General features: G+C 45.1%; 1 protein-coding gene across 1 annotated transcript in view; it reads left to right on the forward strand.

The window, feature by feature from the left end:
* Positions 1-22207, forward strand: part of LOC126530359 (kinesin-like protein KIF28) — an 85784-nt gene that overhangs the window by 47681 nt on the left and 15896 nt on the right. Inside the window, exons 10-21 of the mRNA XM_055070255.2 lie at positions 6633-6788; positions 7182-7306; positions 8543-8703; positions 10333-10464; positions 10812-10966; positions 11149-11325; positions 11720-11736; positions 12925-13059; positions 13155-13238; positions 13321-13383; positions 14144-14290; positions 21813-21938. Coding sequence (XP_054926230.2) covers positions 6633-6788; positions 7182-7306; positions 8543-8703; positions 10333-10464; positions 10812-10966; positions 11149-11325; positions 11720-11736; positions 12925-13059; positions 13155-13238; positions 13321-13383; positions 14144-14290; positions 21813-21938 — 1478 coding nt within the window. The remainder of the gene's footprint in view (positions 1-6632; positions 6789-7181; positions 7307-8542; positions 8704-10332; positions 10465-10811; positions 10967-11148; positions 11326-11719; positions 11737-12924; positions 13060-13154; positions 13239-13320; positions 13384-14143; positions 14291-21812; positions 21939-22207) is intronic.

Genomic DNA, 22207 nt, shown 5'->3' on the forward strand with positions numbered 1-22207 from the left:
GACCATAAAATCTTGCAGCCTGGTTTACTCAGGTGGAGGCCATCTTCGACCTTCGGCGCATTACCTCGCAGCGCGCGAGGTTCCTCTACGATGTCTCGGCACTCCTACAGAGGTGGTCGAGGAGTTCCACCAGGCTGTCTCGGCACTCTCTACAGCGGTGGTTTAGGAGTTCCAAGATATTGTGGACGCACCCCACGACACCAACCCCAATGATCAGTTCAAAACGATGGTGCTACAATGCAAATTTTTGTCTGTGCGCCGGCGCCTACAGTAGCTCCTCAACGACGAGGAGCTCGGCGAGAGTCGACCGTCCAAACTTCTAAGTCGCACGCGGCGGCTCCTTAGTGACTCTAGGCTTGACGCAAACAACCCACTGCTACGTGAACTGCTCCTTAAGCGCCTGCCGCAGAATCTTAAAAGTGGCTTGTTGGGCTAATTGGCACATGGTCAGACAATGATAATGAATGCCAGCAAATTTTAAAAAGATAAAAACGAGAAGCATACAGAAACAAAGCGGCAGGAAGATTGCTGGTGGTCGCCTTGGCTACCACGCCAGAAAACATGCCCCTCGACAATCTTGCAGAACTGGCCGACCGCATCGCTCCATATTCAGCAAGAGGTACTGTCACAACAACGACCGTTCAGCTGTCACACATCGAATGTTGGCAGTCTCGCCTTGAGCAAATGATTCGCCAACTTGCCGAGACCATTACTGCACTACGGTCATTGCACAACCGTCGTCAGTGCGACCGCGATAGCCATCCCAGATTCCCTTCTTGGTCTGGCTGCCATTCTGGGCCTCGTCGCGGCACGTATTGCTCGCATAAAAAGAAATTCGGTGCCAGGGCACGGCAGTGGCGTTGCCCTTGCAGCTGGCGGGGGACATGCTGCAGATTAACTGATGGAGGCAGGTGTCTCTTGCCGTACGACAAGCCGCGTGTTCTACGTAAATAACATGAATGCCAGACAACGGTTTCGCGTGGACACGGGGAAAGAGGTCAGCGTCGTTCCTGCCGCGCGACTAGACCGACAGAGTGCCAAAACAACCACGCCGCTTCAAGTAGCCAAAAGCTCTTCTATCCACACATCTAACCAGGGCTCTCCCCCTATCGGCTCGGGTTTCCAACGCGCCTTCCGATAGTTCATTGTTGCAGACCTACGCATGACCATATTAGGTGCGAACTTTGTGACCTAGCTCGCCCTTAGTCTTGACCTCTGCGCTTGTCGCCTCGTGGACACGAAGACTAGGATATCCATACAATATATGCTAGCACCTATGACATCATGCACTAGAATGGTAGCCCAGATACCATCATCTGCGTTCGTCTTAACTCTGTCAGACTTCCAAGCCATCACAATTCCTTCCCTCTTGAGCTGCTAGTAAATCACAGCGTCACGCATCGTGTTATCACCCCAGGCCTCCCAGTCAGTATTCTGCCGACCCAGAAGTCTCGCTGTTGACCGCCTTGCCATCGCAAGGAGGGAATTCGACCACATGCTGCAAGTGGATATCATCCGTCCTACGTCGAGAAGTTGTTATTCTGCTCTCCACATGGTACCAAAGCATCACCCAGGAGATTGGCGCCACTGAAGCGACCACCGTGGGCTCAACACGCGCATCGTCTCTTATCAGTGTCGCGTAAGTATATTCAGTGAAGGCCTACCATAATATCCCGGTCGAACCAGTGGACATCCTAAAGATTGCAACTGCTACACCATTCGGGTCTTTCGAGTACGTGTGTGCACGCTTCAGGATGAGAAACACTGCTCATACATTCCAAAGGTTTATCAACGAGATCACTCTGGGACTGCCGTTTGTCTCTGTACACTTCTATGGCTTCCTGGAGGCTAGTATTTACCCCGAGCAGCATAGCAACCACTTGCGCCTGCTATTTTCTCGGCTCCAGGATCACGGCCTTTTCATCAACGCCGTAAAGTGTGTCTTTGGTGTCCCCTACATTGAGTGCCTCGGACACCGCGTGATTCCCGAAGGAATCAGAGCGTTAGAAAAGAAAGTTCAAGCCTCGCGCGAGTTTTCTCGTCCAATGCCACTGCGAAAGCTACATGAGTTCCTTGGGCTGCTCAACTTCAACCACCGTTTTCTTCCTAACATCGCCCGAATTGTTATACCACTGACCGAGCTTCTCAACACTACTAAAGCTCCGTCCGCTCCATTGCCGTCCACTTAGGATGCCGAATAGTCCTTCCATGTTGACAGAAACGTATTGGCAGATGCGACCCTGCTGGCGCATCTTCTACGTGTTGACCAATGCGTCTTAGCACCGAAGCATTTAGTTGTGCTGTTGGCGCCGTTCTACAGTAGTTCCAGCGCAACTCTTAGTGGCCAGTCTAGCTTTTCTCACAGAAGCGGAAGCCTGCAGAAACGCGCTACAGCAGGATCGGTCGCGAGTTACTTGCGGTATACTCAGGTGTCCGAGATTTCGAACACATGCTGGGAGGAACAAGCATTCACGTCTGCCTGGAACAAAAGAGTTTCACGTTCGCTTTTCACGGCAACCACGCCACTTTTAGCGCACGAGACATACGGCACCTCGATTTCATCTCCGTGTTCACCGTGTGGAAAGACGATGCATTGAACGCCCAGTCTTCTCAGCCGCAGATCTCTTCTCCCGCACTGACGCAATGTCCATGACCACACTTGACATTGAAGAAATTGCCACGGCGTAGCGTTCAGACGTCGAGCTTCGGACCCTCCGGTCCTCGGCTACCTTATTGGCGCTGTGCGACGTTCCCCTTCCATTTTCTACAGTCACCATCACTTGCGACGTGTCAAAGGGTTGAACACGCCCGTTCTTTCCTGTCCGACTCCACCATCAAATATTTGATGAACTACACGGCGCAAGTCAACTTGGAGTTTGTGCCTCCCAGCGTCTAATTACTTCCTGCGTTCTGTGTCCCAGTGTGAATTCTGGCTTGCGCAGTAAGAGTTGTGGGTGAGTTGGTTCATAATTGAAGGAAATAAATGTAATGCGCAGAATTCAAGACAAGGACATAGTAAGGCACACGGACAAGCACCAACTTTCGACTAATTTTATTCTTCGTCGCTCCTCAATATATGTCTTTTGTTGCGCATGTGAGAAACCTGTAATCACACTGTCACTACCACAGATTATAGCAAGCCGCGCAATAAACACTTCTCAGTATTCATTAACGAAATAGATGTGTCGCTTACGCAAGCCATCCGTCTACGAGGTAAATAGAAGGCGTTCATCAGATCCCGGGTAGTGGTATCTTACCTTTTACACAAAATCTTTACTTTTTCAGGCATCTAGAACACACAAGCAAGCTTGAAAAAGCGCACTCGAATGCGCATTACCTTATAGTTTAGTTGAAAGTTTATGTTCATTCACAGCGAGTGCCTTCACTGTCAACGCTCCAAGACGACGCGACACACGAAGTCGCCAATTCCTTCCTTTCGTTGACCTGACGTCCGGTTCGATCACATTCACATCGACATCGACAGCGAGCACCATACCGAGGTGCTCGCTGCATACTCACTTGCGTAGACTGTAATACCCACCGGCTTGAAGCCTTTCCTCTCACTGACATAGCGGCACTTGCAGAGGCTTCCGTGTTGGTCGGTGGCTGGTTCTTGTGCTTCAGAGGTCCCTGCTTTGTTACGATCAATCGAAGCTGGCACTTCGCATGAGATCTCTTCCGCAAACTCGCGTGCCTGCTTGGCGTTCGCGTTTATGCGCACTGCCGTGTAAAACTCATCATTAAATAGAATGGTTGAAGGCCTTCACTGGCAACTTAAAACCACCTTGATGGCCTGTCAGGCTTGCTCTCCTAGTCCTGCAGTCTTTCCTCTCGTCCTGCTAGTTGTGTACTCCTCTTTCAAGGAAAACCTCGGCTGTAAACTGTGGTGTTGGCCTATAAAATAACGATGTGGTTGCTCGGTGACTTTTTTAGCCCCGCTAGTGTTACCACGCCAGACCCAGACTGCTATGTTAAGCACCTCTGCTTCCTGATTGCACGCATGCGTCCTTGCCCTAGAAGGGTTCCATCATTAAGTAATGTTTCTGTCAGCAAAGACATGTCTACAGCGAGCCACATTTTCGTACGGCGTGAAGGCATCCGAACGCCTCATACGTCTCCCTATTACAGCCATTTGAAGCTACTCAACCAACAACAACAAAAAAAAACGGTTGCCATCAACCTCAACGGACGTAAAGAACTCGTTTTGATAGATAAGGTCAAACCAGCCTACCTAGTGGCCTCTTCATCAACACACGCTTTCAACAATTTTACGACCGCTGAACCGACAGATCTACCCGATTGACCGGCATCAAAGGCTCTTTTTGGGCACCGTTTTATTTTATTTTTTTGAGCAGCTGCGCCGCTGCTCTTCTTCTAGAAAGGTGCGGTGGGGACCCGTGGAGCAGCCATCGTCATATTCCTCGGCCGCATTTTATATGGCGTGCTGCGATGCGTGTGTCTGGTGGCTCGTGCTCCAAGCTGCGAGGTCAGAAGAAGACCAATAAAAAAAGAGCTGATTCGGCACTTGCCATCGGTCCGAATGGTTCTCAGGCCTTTCGCTCGCTGACTCACACATTGTTGTAGTGGACCTAAGGTCGATCCATATTTTGCTATTCGCTTCACTCCGCTACTTCCCTTAGCTTGGAGGAGATCTTTACGAGTCCGCCAGCCTTTTATTTATATTTTTTTTTCGTCCACTAATATTTTTCTTGGTACTATGCACTGCTGGAGGCAGTTTCTTAATGCCACTGCAGTTTAAGCTGACATGTGAAATTGCGATTGGCGTGCCAACGCATAGAAAAATATGAGGTGTTACTATTCCTAAGTTTCCGTCTATTCCTTATGTACATTGCTCCTTACGCTGTAAAACAATGTGTACACAATGTGCAATTTTTGTACACATTTTGATGTAGTTATCGTATTACTCTTTCTTTTGTGGCTCCGACATGAATTCTCCTGTTTGCTTTTCAAATGATTCTCTTTGCTTTTATCTAAACCGTAATAATTGTTGTGAAGATGAAGGGTAGATGGAAACCTGATTTGCTGCTGCAGAAACTCCTGTAGATCCGCCCTCGCCGATGTGTTTTATATCGCTTGCACAACAACAAAACCAACGTCAACCACCCACATTGATCAGGGAGTCGAAACATCTCTCATGACTTACTAATTTCTCTCTCCTTACACACCATTCGACATTGGCCCTTCGAGAAGCAGTTCTCCCATTTCCGTCGTAGCTGCTGCGGCTGACCCAAGCTCCGCGGTCGTAGCGGCCTCCCGCTTAATCGCTCTCCCCCTGCTTGCTCCTGGCGATTCACAGCATTCCGGCTATAAGCACAAGCAACGCAAGACCCGTAAGGCAAAATAGCAGAATTAGCCCACACTGCCTGCCTACCAAACGGGTGCCGCTACCTGCCGACTAAACACAGAAGCAGAAGTTCCACCCGCGACCGCTCTTCGTGAGCGCCCTTATGGTTGCCTAATGCAGGGGTGCTGCCATCTGCCGAAGGAAGCCTGAAAGAGCTCTTCGACCAGTGACGGCTTTTTCTTCTCAGCGAAATTCGCTTTATTGTTTTTTACTTCGAGCCGTCAGATGTTGACTCCCGAGAGCTAGGTGCCGGGAGGTTTCCTAGCGTGGTCATCTCACGAAAAAGATAAACTGTGCTTCTTGATATCTCTATCAAAAAAAAAAAAAAAAAACTGAACTCCTCCACCAGTATGACAACCTTCCTTGATGTTGCCGATGAAGTTTAAGTGTCGGCATTTTTGTCTTGTATGGTGATGTAGCCTACCACATTCACAACGTAATGTTGTAGCAGTCTGGTTCAATAACCTGTAAGTACGTAAAAATGCCACTTAGAATGAACAACTGTTTCTGTCAATGAGCCGAGTTTACAAATCTTGCTTAGATACGGTGCAAAGATTTGATGGAGCGATTATCTTTCCATATCGAATAGCACGACCAAATTCATATGGAAACAATTTCAAAGAAACTTGTTCCCCTTTGTAAAAAAAATACAAAAAAATACGTGAGACGAAATAGTGCAAAGTTCAACTCAACAACAAATCTTGACATGTACTGTAATAATCCTGCAGCTACGGATGTGCCACAAGCGATTTGGTGCACGCAATTATGTCCTTCGAGGGACACCCGTCGGCATTCATGAGTCGCCTGCTTACTTAAAGCGTCTGGGCGCTTCTAATACCATTTGAATCATTTTTATACCTATAAAGTTGACGCTTTCTTTGCTTCCGGTATTTTTACCTGGATACATTTTCATTTTTCTCATTACTCCAGCGTTCAAGTAAGGTTCACGTAGACAGAAATACAGGAAGAAGTTACTTTAAATGACGCATACTTTTATTTGAGTTTTCTCCCGTAAATGTGATGTGAATGTTGTGCCTCTAAAAAACCTTTACGAAGGGTCTATGCAGGTAAATCAAATACCATTACAGATATTATGATAAATAACCACAGCAGTCTGGTTTTCCAATTCCCTGCAATCGAAGAACGTGTATTGCACTTTGCCAATGCTAGCGGGTGCTTTGCATCAGTAGCAGTGTTGCTGTAATATTTACCATATGCATTATTATGAGGGTGATTTATTCGTTCTGAACGAGTGACTCGCTTACAGCGGAGCGCACGAAGGAAATAAAGAACCTAGTGCGCATAAATGAGGATCCCACGGACAAATTGATTCGGGAGCTGAGGCAGGAGAACGAAGCCCTGAAGAAAAAACTTGCGAAAGGAAACGTCGACAACGTCCTGAGCGCCGGCCTGACCGACGAGGGTGAGCTTTACTCCGCTGCGTTTATTGTCCAATGAAAGTTATGTAGAATATTATATAAAAGAAATACATTCCACATTCTTGCACTTCCTTCAGCATGGGCAATTTGTAAGTAAAGTCCAAAGCTCTCTCTTGCTGTGCATTTCATGTGTAGCTCAAACCAGTGTTTTTGCTAATAAACCAAGAAAAGCAGGCTTGTCGGAAAAAACCTGCTCAACCAAGTCTAGTTCATTTGCACAGAAAAACGTAGTCATGTGTGTTGTTATAGGCCATGTTAGATGGCCTCATTTCAGCCACTTTCTTTTCTCTTAGACCGCACATTTGTGCATAGCTTTGCATAAGCTACCCATGAATGGCACGTCATCGTCTGCTTCGATTACACTTTTATCTGCACAGAATTGAACCAAATGAAACGGAAATGGGAGGAGGACATGCAAGCCGTCATCAAGGAGAACGAGGCCCAGATGCTCATCATGAAGCAGTCGTACGAAGAGAAACTCAAGAGCTCTGCAAGAAAAGAGGTCAGTAGCCTTGTGGCGCTATTTTCTGCGACATTGTTCTTTAACACAATGACTACAGCCCTTGCGATTTAACGTAGTGGGGGGATTTTCCAAGCCAGAAATCCCAAGTACCGCATTTCATACTTACGTGTACTTCCTGTTTCCTTGTGGCCAGTGTGTTGTTCAACTTGAGGCATTCGTAGGCAATATAAAAAAGTGCAACTTAATTGTATCTCGATCTGTGACGTGCCAAGACACGTTATGTCCACTAATGGTAGAATTCGACTACCGGCAGTGGTGCTTGTCGATGGTGATAATATTAATGCCGCCCAACGGAAGCTATAGAAAGCTCTCTCTCAGGAAGTATCTTTTTGTTACAGAAACTGAGCAGAGATTACAGTATAATGCAATGAACTGCTAAAGAAGTTATATTCTAAGCTGCGTCGTGTGGAGCTGCTGGTAATGCTTGAATTTTAACAGCTTCGATTGTTTCATGTTTGACATAGCGGCGTATTACAGAACTTTGTTAGATAAGAGGTAGCAGTCACACAATAAATTACAATAAAGACCTGCGCACAAAACACCTGCGCATAAATTGGTCGAGATGGCTGCTTCGCTCTTTTACGAACATATAAAGCAAAGCTTTCTTTGCCTCTTCCTCCAATTTGAGGGCGCTGGTTGCTGTCTCGAATGATTGGCCCGTGCCAGACAAAGTGCAAGCCGACGCCGGATAAAGTGCAAATCGAGGCATTCTAGGGCAAAACGTCAAGTACGTAAGCGTTTACGAGAGCTTTACGAGAGCATGGGTTGGCTATCATTTCGACGTAATCCCGCCGCCGTCTTCACACCGTCATCATCACTTTGTCATCATCATGCCATCGTCTTTGTTGAGCTGTCGTCCTACAGTTGTCGTCATGCTTCTGTAACCACAACGTCGCCGTCATGCCGTTGTGTTCGTAGCATCATCTTCATTTTATTTTTGTCTTTTCATTGTGGCCATGCTGTTGTTACCATACAGTCTTCGTCATTATGGCGTCGTCACACCATTGTCGCCATGCTGTCGCCTTCACACCGTCGGCGGCGATGGAATGTCCTGGACGGTATGAAGAAAGTTCACGAAAGGCAAACGCTTGAAATGTATTCGATACGTATGAATAGGGTCGGTTTGCGCAATCGACAGTTAATAAAGGACAGTGACAATTTAGTGTGCCATTAGGACACGTACGTAACGTCATCGCTTTTCTTATCGTGGTGCAGGACACACAAAAGCTGATAACGGAGGAGGAGAAGAAAGCACTGCCGCACCTCAGCAATCTGAACCTGGACCCACTACTTTCGGGACGAATCGTGCACATTCTTCAGAAAGGAACATCGACTGTTGGAAAAGCTGACGCAGACATCGTTATGCTAGGTGTAGGGTATGCACACACTTTGTATTGAAGTTTCAAGGCAGTTTTATTGACACTTATACTTAAAGTAATTCAGATATTGTTGGACCGTGCTACATCCTGGCCCAATATAAGATAAACTTTACTTAGCCTAGAAAAACAAAAACTTATAGTACTTGCGCATTGCAGTATCAATAATGACGCATCACTTAGGAACGAAAAATTAGGTTACCTGTGACAGCGACGCATCTTCGTGGTCGCTGCAAGAAGCACATGGCATTTGAAAGTTTTCCTAGTTATTAAGTGTAGCATTAATCGTGCTGGAGTGTATGACAAATGCCGAAGGTTGAGTCTACACGTGATACTTCTTAGCTAACGTAATGACGTTTTCTTAACACACAAGTGTTTTATTCCGGGGCTTCACAGAAAATCGGCGCGCTACAGGTGCGTCGCGCTATCATCATCACGCCAATTTCCTGGCATCCCTACGAGCTGGCGCCGCTTCGCGGTTTTGTAAGACGGTGGCATCTCGAAGAGGGCCATTCGAACAAACGTTCACAGGATGACGAGAGGGAGGCGCCGCCGGGGAAGGGGGTAGAGGTGATCGCTAGGAGCGGTTGTAAAGACGAGGCCGGTCGCCCGCTTTTCATCGCAAACTCCTTTTGAGCCCATAGAGCGACCAACTTTGAATAAATTTATCGACGCTCGCGCGCAATTCGGCCGGAGCTCGAACGAGTAGTTCCGCCGAATACGCGTTGAGCGTGACGTCGGATAAACCTTTGGTGCCTAGCAGTCTCTCAAGTTTTGCTTACGCTTCGCAGCAGCACATTCCTCGCGCGCTTGCTTTCGATGTCATTACTTCCCCTTTTGCAATTGTATTTAAGGAAAGGCTTTGCATAATTAGGAACCTGAAGTTCTAAACGGGCCAGAAAGCTGCCACTCTTCCCCAGAATACGCGTGTCTCTTTCGTGTCATGACCGATTCCACTGAAAAAGTGGTAAGCCGATTTTTTTTTTGTAAACTGATAACATGCTTAAAATAATTTGACTGATATGGCAGGAGGTATATTTTTTTGCATTAGTTACTCCATCAAACAAATCTAACGCAGCTGCTTTCAACTGAATTTGACGCTTTTGTCGAAACGTAGGACTTCATTTTACAATAAAACAGTGCGAAAGTCGAAATGGAGGAATTACCATACACGAGCGCCCAGTGGCAAATGAAATATTATTTTGAATCATTAGTTGTTTTTGTTTTCTGCTTGCTATGCTAGGCAGTGATAGAGATTCGAAGACATCCTAAAGTGCACGGCATTGGAGTAAAGAAGGATATCCTGGACTGCAAGGAGCTACGTATGTGTGTCTGCGTATGTGGGTTTCCAGTTGAAATTTTATTTCACCGCCGCGCTGGGGTCCAGTGTATATGACACTTTGCTGCGAAGGGCACGAGGACGCGGGTTCGCTTCACTGTTGCGGCGGCATTCCATTCTGTGGGGGCGCAATACATAAACGTGGGCGTACTGCACTTAGGAGAGAACTGCTTTTGGAGCACCGCGGGCTCAGAAGTAGATCGCGTTGCTTCCAGCATTTGTGGAATGCTTCCATTTTTCAGAATGCGTTCGTGTACGAAATTTGCACCTTGTTTTTTGGGTGTCCTTAGGATTCAAGACAAACATGCCATTATTCAGAGGTCAGATTCTGAAGTTACTGTGGACAGGGCATGTCCCGAGGCAAAACTTCTCGTGAACGGCTCGCCTGTAACATCTTCAGTGACGCTTCGCCACAATGACAGGTCAGTTCCTTGTTTTGTCCGAATCGCATTATTGAATTATTTTGAATTACGAGTGTCCTTCCGTTGGAAATTCACTACAAAATGCGCATTTGATTGCTGTTGTTTCTTGAGCAGTGCTTCTTGCGTCATTTATAAATATTTCGAACACAGTAACAAGTTGGTCGTTTTCAAATAACTACGTATGGAAAAGCGCGAGCTTGCTTCTTTATGTTCGTGTTGCCACAAATGTTAAGACACGTACCCACGGCGGGTACACAGCCAGACTTTGAAGCTCATCTTTGAAGCTCACAAGTGTTTCATTGCCGTCGCCATGCTCATCTTTTTTTTTTTCTTTTCTCTCGGGGCAGGATAGTCTTCGGCCAAACTCAGCTGTTCCTCTTCGTCAATCCGAGGCAGCATGACAGGCACGACTTGTCGAAGTATCCAGAGGTCACTTACGAAATGGCGCAGGAAGAAATCGCTCTCAGGGCGGGCATTAAACTTCAAGATGACGACTCAATAGGTGAGGAGGAACAGGTTGATTTCACTGACTAAATAACAAGAGAAAGAGGGTATGATTGGTTACGCTTGAACTGCCATTCATGAAAACTTTTAACAGTAATTATCTTGTGAGTGCGGTATAACAGTACTCGTAGTGATTTGTTATAGAACTCTATGTGATAGAATATTGACTATGCTTTCCAGAAACGGCCCTACTGAATCGAGATATGATAGAAGTTCTGCCAAAAATTGACGAAGCCAATGCAATGAGCGCAGAACTTGACAGGGGCGTTCATTTTGAGATCTTGCTTGTGTCGCCCCAGCTACTGGGAAAGCAGCTTGGCCGCACAGAGGTAAGTGAAATACGTATGTATGCTTATGGTAGTGGTACTTAGATCCTTTCTCAATGACGGTGTTGACGATAGCGGCAGTTTTTAGTGTTCATGTTTTGTAGGAAAATTTCTCAGGACATATTGTGGGATAGTCTTACGTGCTCAACGACAAGCTTTGCTTGACTTAATCTGCAGTGCATTCGTTGACAAGTAAAAGCTACCTAATAAATTTGCACATTCCTCGTCACAACCTTAGCAAGTTAAGACATCAGGTGATCAGACGGCATGAAAAGATGTCGTGGGAAACTTAAAAAAAGCCAATTTCTCAGCAGCCCATTGTTCCATAAAATGAAATTCAGGAACTGTGTGAAAATGGTCGAAAAAAATAAAAATTGAAGTGAGCTTGTTAATATAAAAGCTAATAAGTATGCTTGGTGTTTCAGAGTTCCAGTCGGAAACGGTTATTGTATCATAATTATTCGTAAGGCTTGTTTTACCTTCAGAATGTGCGACCTAATTAATGTTGCTTACAATTTTTCAAACGCTCGGTACGTTGACATCTAACGTAAACGTTTCTTGGAATGCGTTAGGAAGTACCTTAAGTTCAAAAAAGTGATATGCGCTATTCTGGGTTACAAATTGTGCGCTTACTTTCCCAGCAGACAATGAAACAATAATATTACGCTTCTTTGTATGACTGACGTTAGAACTATTTGCTTTACCGCCTCACATGCAAAAGGATACATTAAATGCACAATAAGAGCAAGCAGGGGAGCAACATGTCTGTGCTGGTAACAAGAACGAAAAATGTAAACATAAAGATGTAAATTTAAGAGAAGATTGAGGAGAAAAAGCAAGAATGAATATTGCGTTACAAGACAGGTTAATTCATGCATTCAACATACAATAAAGAGAATCTGTTTTTACTAATCAAGTAGATGCACTAATGTCTTAAGGCTAAAGCATGTGCTGAACAAATGCGTGTTCAATTTCTTTTTTTATTTTTAGCTGTGTAACATTTGGGAGAGGCCTCCGTCCTGCAGTGGACATAAAATACGCTGATGATGATGAAGACTTGGATATTGCATATGGTTAAAGTATTTTAATTGCAGGATATGTCTCGTTACTGTGATAAAACATCTATAGACTTTGTTTTGGATTATTATACGTTCACTTGTGAACATATGTTACTAAATAGCCCGAGCAGCCTTCTTAATAAGCAAGCGAGAATTAAAGCGAGAATAGCTTCGTCACGCCCTCTCGTAGGCATTGATCGTACCGTTATGGTGCGGGAATCAAGGAGCTTGAGGTTAGTTTTGTTTATTTTTACGCCGAAAGGTTATGGACAGGGAAGCTTTCAATTTTAGAGTTGCTGCGGTCCCATACCTAGTGGCATCATCTTACTTTAAAAAGACTGTACAACTCATCTACAGCAAAGATCTATGTGCCAGAAGTAAACAAAACCGGTACGATAACCGAGTGTAATAGCTTTGCAAAAGGAATCCATAAGCCACGCTTTGCTAGATGGTATTAAAAATAAATTGCTATCATATTTTCCATAATGTAACATTATTGTTCCTCTTGTATACTTTCATATGGCTAAGGTCGTTCACGTGAAACTAATATTTTAATTTTTATGTGGTCCTAGGTATACGTAAAGGCCAGATACCTGAAAGCTGAACAAGAATTTGATTGGACAAAAGAGAAATTTCTGAGCCGCGTATTTGCCATGAAGGAAATGTACAGCAAGTACGAGAACGGTGAGCAGTGGGAAGTAGACGAGGTAGGCGACACAATACCGTCACCTATTCATTCACGTGTCCGAGCATTGCCTTCTAAAGCGCCTTGCAACTCTATGTATTAACTTCGCACCTGCAGGAACGAGACCCTTTTTTAGAGGATCCCAACACGGAAGTCAGGATAGGGACTGTGCAAGTTTACTTACAGCCGCTTGCCTACATGGTAGGTAATTGTATATTATAGTTCTGCATGTGCACTAAAAGAATCTCATTCTCCAGAACTAAATTATACTTATTTTGTACAGGTTGATCTGAGAGAACAACTGGAGATCATTAACTTCAAAGGAGAAGAAGTTGGAATTCTCAACGTAAGAAGAAAATTCACAATATATTTGCTATCCATATCTCGCTTTAGTAATTTCCTCTCAGCAGCATCTTTATTTTTCAGTGCGATGGTTGGGCAGGGATTTCGGAAACAGGAATATGATTGTTGAATAATTTTTTTGTAACTGTACAATCGGCAAGAGCACACTTGGCCAAGACAGCTAATCTTAATCTAGATTATGTTTATTTAAACGGCAGAACATATTCGTTGGGGAAGTTGGCAGTTTTCTTAAGAGGCACAAATTTAATGGAGAACAAGCTTACGCAGGTTTCTGAGAAATAGAGTTTCTCGGGAGCAGAAAATGTGTCTGGGTTAGGGGATTTAACTCGGTATAATATTGCAACGGACTGTTATTGTGTTACCATATGAGTAACAGAATATAAAGGGCGGCAAATTTGTTGAGACCCTGATACGTAAAAAACGTGTTAACCAAAAGGGTTGCGGTTATAAAATGAAGAACTAAAAAGGCACCTCAAAACAGGGCAGAATGCATTTATGGTTTTGTAAAATAATTTATCTGCGAGAAATTCTTCAGAATCATTTTCAGCCTTGCCAGCAAGGACCAAATGAAAGAAAAACAGCACACCGGCGGCCGTATTACAGCTTTAGTAGATATTGACATGTGTTATAGAAGACAGCAACGTTAAGCTGACGTAATAGGGCCTGTTTGCTAACCTGCCCTAAAGGAATAGTGTGGAGATGTTTAAATATTTAGCACCACTTCTATTCTTTTTTTTTTTCAGGTTGAGATGATACCATGCTCAGAGTCTGGCCGGGAATACACTGAACAAGACAACGTTTTCCTGGACAGCCCCGGAGAGCTCGTTGGCCGAGATCTCAACTTTGTTGTCCGCATCCTACACTGCCGTTCATTGCCGAAACGATTTACAGTAAGTGCAGTGTTCTACGAAGCATACGGCGCTACACGAACTAGTCTCTGATCAAACAGGCTGCTCATGCTTGCATTACACGAAATTCTTCCACACAGCGCAGTACTTATCTGTTTTTCCTTATTCTTTCCTCAGCAAAAGTGATTTGAACAATATTTCTAGTAGCTTTATCCTCAGAAAGTGGTTTCGCAAGGCAATAAAAACTTCAAAGTGCAGAAAATAATCAATGGCTGCAGAAAACAAATACATGTTCTGCTATATGGAGGTTTTATTTAAAGCTTCTACAATGCTACGCAGAATAACATGGTAGTAAGCCGATTTAAGTCGCCATCAAAGTGAAATTTATTTCACATAGCAAGGCCTAAATCAAAATGGTTTTGTTGTTGTTAGAGAACTGCTACTGAAGGGGAAGGTAGGCTAATCTACGAACATGTGCGCACACACGAGCATCTTTTAGTTCTCCTCGAACTAAAAGCAACTCAAGTAGATTTCGCAGGAACCTACTCGTCAAGACAAAGAGAGCGATGCAAAGGCAAAGAAAAAGCAGGCAGGCTAACCACATAGTATATCAGGCTGGCTAACCTTTACTTTGGTAGCGAAACGGGGTATACAAGATGAGGGAAAAAGGGGAAAGACTGAACATTATAGGCGTGTCTGCGGGGGCGTTGTCACACAATCTGTGAAGGCACGACATAGTCGTGTACCGTGTCGATCCCGCACCAACACAGAGACACAATACAGCAAAATGCCCAGTCACAGTTTCTCACACAATCTGGCATTCCTTAGGAATCAAGTGTAAGCGTACAAGTTAGGTCAAGAAGAAAATCACTGAGGATTGTCAAAACACATTTTTTGTTTAGCTGACGCTAACTACAAACCAAATATTTTGGTTGCAAAAAGATTACATTTGTCCACTTCAGTCAACTTCCTGCGCAACTTGACTTTCTGTTATGTTACGGACATTTCATGACAAATCATTTAAGAGAAAATTTTAGCTCAGGAGATCGTATGTAAATATATGAAACAAAAAAAGATCCTTTCTCTGGACAATCACTCAACCCATATTGATCGAGGTCTGTATCATTTAAAAGAACAAGTAAATATCTAGTGACTGAAGGAAGCAGACTGTTTACTTAAGCATACTTAAATATGGAACTAGAAAATTTTAATATTTAAATTTATCAAGTACAGTGCTCTGTAATTCAGCAATAAAAAAAATCTAGCAGCTCTTCAAATTGCCGCTAATATTACACCAAAAGCGACAAAACTTGATATATATTACGTCGCCTCTGACACATAGCACTAATTTCTCCGACTGTGACGCCAAAAGGACGGTCATGCCTATGGGTATCACGTGTCGGCATGGCCATTAGTGATGCTAGCTAACACTCCTCAGGTTACATGTACAAATGCATAAATTCCGAAGAATATGCTAGTGGGAACGGCGTCGCAGTAGCCCAATTGGTAGTGCAACGCACGAATAATGCACAGGTTGTGAATACGATGCCTAAAGGTGGAAAGCGCTTTCTTTTTCTTCTACAGCTTTATTTCCCCTCTAGCTCACCATTTCTACACTTCAAATAAAAGTACTAATACGTATTTTCTTCAATAAAGACCCAGACTGACGCTCTGAAATCCTTACTTTTGAAAATTATTCACTGGCAGTTTTATTCTTTTCTACATGCTCCCCAGTAAGTGAAATGCGCACGTCCCGTCTTTTCTACCAAGCTGAGATAACAGGACTCAAACCATTTATTCACACCTACTTCAACATCGCTTCTAATATGTTAAACATGCCATGCTTTATGTCAAATTAATGTCCCGTTTTTTCACCGCGAGGTACACCACGAGTGTCGCATCTGGGCTGGGTGTAAAACTGGTAAGTGGATGGCTCCGATGCTTCAGGCAACGGTGAAAAAAGACATTGCTTTGACACGGAACAGGATATGGAATCAAGCGCAGACATCCCTTGGACGTGATCTTCAAGTACATGCAGTAACTTAATAATCAAATGCAACATGCGCTTAAAATTGGAGCAATTAAATATGACTGATTTCTGATCCAGCCAAAAGTGCACGCAATTCAGAGTTGAACGATTTGGTTTTATTGACATTTTATTTGGTGACATGACTCGAAGCAAATGGAAATAGCGAACTTACATAACCAATTTTGATTCAATGCTTTATATTGTATATATGAAGCGAACATAGGTGCCAGGATGTCCCAATTACCACTTAATTTGTAGCTGTTCTCCAGTCTTTGAATGGAGAAGCTATTGAAAAAAAAAAGATTAATTATAGGGTTTTACGTGCCAACACAACTTTCTGATAATGAGGCACGCCGTAGTGGAGGACTCCGGAAATTTCGACCACCTGGGGTTCTTTAAAGGGCACCTAAATCTAAGTACACGGGTGTTTTCGCATTTCGGCCCCATGGAAATGCGGCCGCCGTGGTCGGGATTCAATCCCGCGACCTCGTGCTCAGCAGCCTAACACCATAGCCACTGATCAACCACGGCGGGTGAGAGAAGCTATCTGACAACCAGGAACTATCGCGAGAAGTTGCTCAATGTGTCTTTCTTCTGAGGCTTTCTACAGCGATCGGTGGTACAAAATTTCGAAAGAAAAGGGGTTACTTATATCTACATCGATCTCATATTAACGCACATGAAAACTCGACTAGTAATTAAGTTTGCGCACCATTTCATCTGCTGCTCTTAAAAGTCAATCAAACAGATCGATATCGCTTTTTTATCTATTTTAGTTCTGACAGTAAATATGGACAAAGCAAACTGTGATCACAACGCGTAACTCAAATTACACGAACTCAAGCCCACGTATCACTGCATGTATTTCATCGGTAGCACAAACACTAGTGGCATGAGGGATCAACCGAGTGGCTCTGCACACGTGTCACGCAGTCTCGCGCCGAAACTTAATGCCGCTTCAACACTCTGGCACTCATGCAAAACATGTGCTTGTTGAGAACATCAGAAAAAGACTTGTGCTTAGCTGCGTCATTAGTAAATGGGAAGAACTTCGCAGAACATGACATTGTGGTGTTTGAATGCCGCAGACCTCCACAGGTTCATCTTCTGGATGGTTGGCCTGCTTTTCTGTGTCTTCCGTTGTTTGACGCCTGTCAATGTGTCTTCCTCAGCTTCATAGTTAGCGCGACACCTGTCGCTGTGGTGTAGTGACTTTGGCGTTGCGCTGCTAAGCCCGAGGAAGTGGGATCGGATCCCTGACACCGCGCCCGCATTTAGATTGAGGTGAAATGCAAGAACTCCTGTATTGCGCTCACATTAGAGAATCCGAAGTTGTCGAAATTAACCCGGGTTCCCTTCACTTCTGCGTACCTCATAATGAAATTGTGGTTTCGGCACGTGAAACTAGATATTTCTTTTATAATTTGCCCTACGACCGAGGCAGTTGACCAGGCGCGCCGAGCTGCGGTATCGGTGAGCAAGCAGCGAGAGTGAGTTGAGGCAAGGGCGACGGACGCACACCGTCAGCCAACAGTCGCGCTGTGCCTGATTCGCAGTTCACGATAACAACAGTCAAAAAATTTGTATACGGAAACGAGTGGTCCTTCCCGTCTAGTCAATTTTACTTCTCTTTAAAACCTAGTGCTTGTCCTGAAGATGCGAAAAGCCACATCTATTTTATTAGGATGCCCGGCAAACGTTAGGAGCACGCATGTTTCCTGAAGCCCAATTTAGTGCCCACCTTCCAGGGGTTCTTAATACTACCCACCCAAGAACATATTGCGTGAATGTATATGCAAATGCTCTTGCACATGCGAAGAACGAACCCATTAATACCGAAGCCCCAATAACAATGTATTGGTGCGAGAATTGTATGTGCGCTCTCGATGGACAATCCTTCCCCCACTATTAGGCATAAAGTGATTTTAGCTCCCGTTGTCGGCGGCCTTCAAGTGACCTTGAGTCAAAAGCCGGAGCCATTATCCGTGCACTCAGACGAGAATATCAGGGCATCGTAGCTGACAAGGAAATTTATTGACGCGTAGGCACGCTTACAACTGTGGTATGAAAGAAAAGTACAATATAAAGTACATCACATGTAATACATCATACTTGATGTAAACAAAACAGATTAACAAATGAAATAATAAATGGTGTCTACTTGACACTGGCTTTGCCACACACAACTACAACAACAACAACAACAAAACTCATTACCGCATCCACGCAAAAGCATTATTGTCAGCCTCGAATTTATGAAAGGTACCCGGGGCACATACAGATACTGTCTGAACTCAGGCAACAGAATTGAGCATTATTCCGGCTGTAGAAAGACTTTGCCTCGGGAGACGGTTATGTACCGCATAGACCAGCGGCGAAGAAACTCGGCTTCACCGAGTTTGAACAACTGTTCTTCAAGATGACCCCATATTATCACCCGTAGTTTCCGCATTCTGGGGTACATTGCTCTATTTGACTGCCGAGATCGTTCTGCGATGTTACGGAAGCACCACAAAATGTAGCTAGCACTGTAGTAGACGAGACTCGCAAACCGATCTCGGCGCTGCGGTGGCCGCACGATGGATATTCCGAACATTCTTGCAACTAGCTTCCAGAAGGTGCGTGCTACAACGAAGTCCTTTACTACATGCGCGTTGGTCTCTGTTTGTGCGCAATATATGCATTTATCATTCGCTACCATATGCCAGCGTTTGAGCCTGTCTCTTGTAGGTAGAATGCCCCACTGATATTGCCAATGAAAATCCTTCACTTGAGAGGGCAAATCAGGTGAAAGCACAGCTGTCCAAGTTTGTCTAGTAGCTGTCCGTGGAGGTACAACTGTCTCACACAACATTTCACAAAGCCTGGAAACTGGTGTCGCACGCCACTTTTTAATTCTTAGTTGTACAAGCTAGCTTTGCAAGCGCGCAGCCGCCGCATACTGCGGTGCTGGCGTTACCGCCGTCGGAAGCAAGTTGCCTGTACTCTGCGGCACAAGCGTTCGACGGTAATGACCCAGCCAATAAAGGAGCAGTGGCCTACCAGGGCATCGTAGCGAGAACAAGACAAGATCATACAGGCAGCCCGTCAAAACATAACAAAATGCAGTCTCTCGCCTCCAATCCTTCGTACTGGACCGCACTACATACGCTAGTTACAGCCCAAAGAAGTTACAAAAAATATTGCTTCGGAGTTCTTCTTAAAGTTTCTTCCCAATATCACTCAAGCTGTAGCTTCTAGTACACTGAAGTTTTATTTGTTGTTGCCAATAGGGCGACATTCAAAGGCAGACACAGTGAATCATACATCTTGTCGTCTTTAAGCGCTGAGACAGGGCTGTCTGTGCTCTTTTCAACGCCAGCGGTCCGTGAGCTCCGCGGCGCGAGTTTTGCGATGCCTACTTCGAAAGCTGGCGCCAAGCTGCGTGACCAGGCCGGCAGTGTCCGGCACACCGGGGACGGTTCCGAGTAATCGTCGTAATTACTCCAAGCAATTTGCATTGCCGGTTGCCATTTAATGCTTACATCTACTCTCAATTACGGGAGAGCCAGCATATTTAGAGCGAAGCTGTTAAGATATAGTTCCCTCAGGATCGAGTCCGTGCCTAGACACAAAACTCCCCATACGTGGGCCGATCCCGAACATGGTGCAATGCCGGGCCGACCCGTGGTGGAGGTGACGCTGGTGTTAATGACTCCCCATACGTGGGCAGATCCCCAAGATAGCGCAATTCAGGACCGATGCAAAGCGGCGGTTCCATTCCCCATTAAGAGACCCACGTACACAGCTTCGCTGGTCATCCTTCTTCACAGCGTGGACGGGCACTGATTCTTTAAAAATAATGTTCCGTCTTTCCTTCGAACGCGTAATGCACTTCCAGCCGTCGTCGACAGCGAAAGAGCAACGCTAAGTAGCCTGTTTCACGATGTTTCACTGATTGCCCGTCTGGTTCAAGGCAAGAATTTCGCAAATGCTCGGCGTGCACGTATCGCACGCAGCCTCTGAAAGCGACTGAATATATAGGTCCACTGTTAATGGGAACACGCGAGCGCGTGGCTCATTCTTAGCGCTAAATTCATGCATGCAACGGCAAACGGGAGGCTCATGCCCCCCGTCATCTGCTACCAAACCGCCCCACACCCTTGCTCATGCGCGGCCAACCTGCTGTGCGATCACACGTCTAGGGTTCCGCGTTCCAAGGAGCAGCATTGAACTTCATTCTCTACCACCCGTGAGACATAGAATGCACATAACTACACTCACTTCTACTGCAAGGACGCAGAAAGTGAATAAGCAGCGCCGGAAGTATGTTTCGAAGAACGGTATTTTTGGACACGCCAAATAACGTCGCTGCGCTGCGTCTCGAGCGAGCATTCCACGGACGAAAACGTATTCACAACACCGTTGCCAACTGTAAATTATTCTGCCTCTGTTTGCTTATGTACGCTAGTACTGCTCCCTCATTGGAATTTAGAACAGTATACCCACCTGTGCATGACGATTTCACCCTTGTCAGTTAGCCGCGAAATCATTCCTTAACTTCACCTCTCCCTTATTGCACCTAATATCAAGAACCTAGAGTAAATGACCACGACCCACCCCGCCGCTTATACACTGACAATTTTGCTTTCATGGCTTTGTCAAGCAAGTCACTCCGAACATTCGATTGAAGCAATGACAGCTCAGTTCTCAGTTTGAGTAGCAGAAATAGTTCAGCTCGTGCCTTTCCCGTGAAGATATAGAGCATTGCACGGTACTTAGTCTACACCCTTTGCAGCATATCTTGTCCCACAACGATAGTCCACCTCGTCATCTAGAATGCTTGCGTTTCCTTTCTTGAAAGCTCAGTGCTCGCTACTTTCCTGTCGAGAACACTGATCGGCAATGTCGTTGGCAACGATGAAACACCCAAATCAATTGACGTCTACTTCGAAGTCTCCAGGGTCTCAATCAAACTGCTGGATCTTGTAGTACCAGGCGTAGCCGTCTTGAGTGTGTCTTGCAGGGTCCCGTGCTCATCGCCAATATATTATGGCGTCATGGATGTCAGTGGAGGTTAACGTGTTTCACAACATTCTTCCAGAACGGCTTTATTTTCTGAGCAGCAAGCTGGCAACATCAAAGCAACACTACCCACTTGACAACGTATGGCAGGAATATATATGCAAAAGAAACATTCTTGCACATGCGCAGAACGAACATTTCAATAGAATCATTGATAACCTTCTGTTGGCGCGAGCATTGTCTGCGCACTTTGATGCAACAAACATGTGAACAGCCGTCACGGTGGAAGCAGCTTGGAAGTCCTGGAGGTGTTTTTGAGGTCCGCAGGAATTATTATAGTGATGATGAGAGCGCGAAGGTGTCGCATATTTGTCCCAACCTTTCAGGAAGATTAGCTTGTAGCGGCGTTCTCGAAAAAGCGTCCTCCGTGATTTATCGCATCCTTCAGCCACCAAGATTTAAACAATACTATTCTAAAATATGAATTCATATTTAACGAAGTAATTTATTGTGTGATTTATTCCTTTTCAGGATATAAGGTGTAAATATCGTATGTTCAAAGACCAAGAGGACACAGCCACGGAGGCGGTCTCCGGTACTTCGGACCCAGATTTCAACCACACGAAAAACTTTACCTACCGGCCAGCTACTGTGGAGGTAAAAATAGGAACATTGCAAACCACGAGCCCATCTTTCTTTTTTCTCAGGGAATCTCTTAAGCGACTTTGTGTGCTGTTGCACTTGCTCTGCAGCGAATTGATATGAGCATTCAAGTTAGCAACACTTGTTTCATTAAAGAACCTCAAACTTTTGCAATTTTGAAATGTTTATTCAAGGAACTAGGCCCGTCGTTGGTCATCCAATGCAAGAAATAATAAAGCAGCTTGACACTACCTAGCCCCCAAATGCAAGGCAGTACAGTCAGA

This window comes from Dermacentor andersoni, chromosome 5 (genome assembly GCF_023375885.2).
Source record: "Dermacentor andersoni chromosome 5, qqDerAnde1_hic_scaffold, whole genome shotgun sequence".
Taxonomy (NCBI): Eukaryota; Metazoa; Arthropoda; class Arachnida; order Ixodida; family Ixodidae; genus Dermacentor; species Dermacentor andersoni.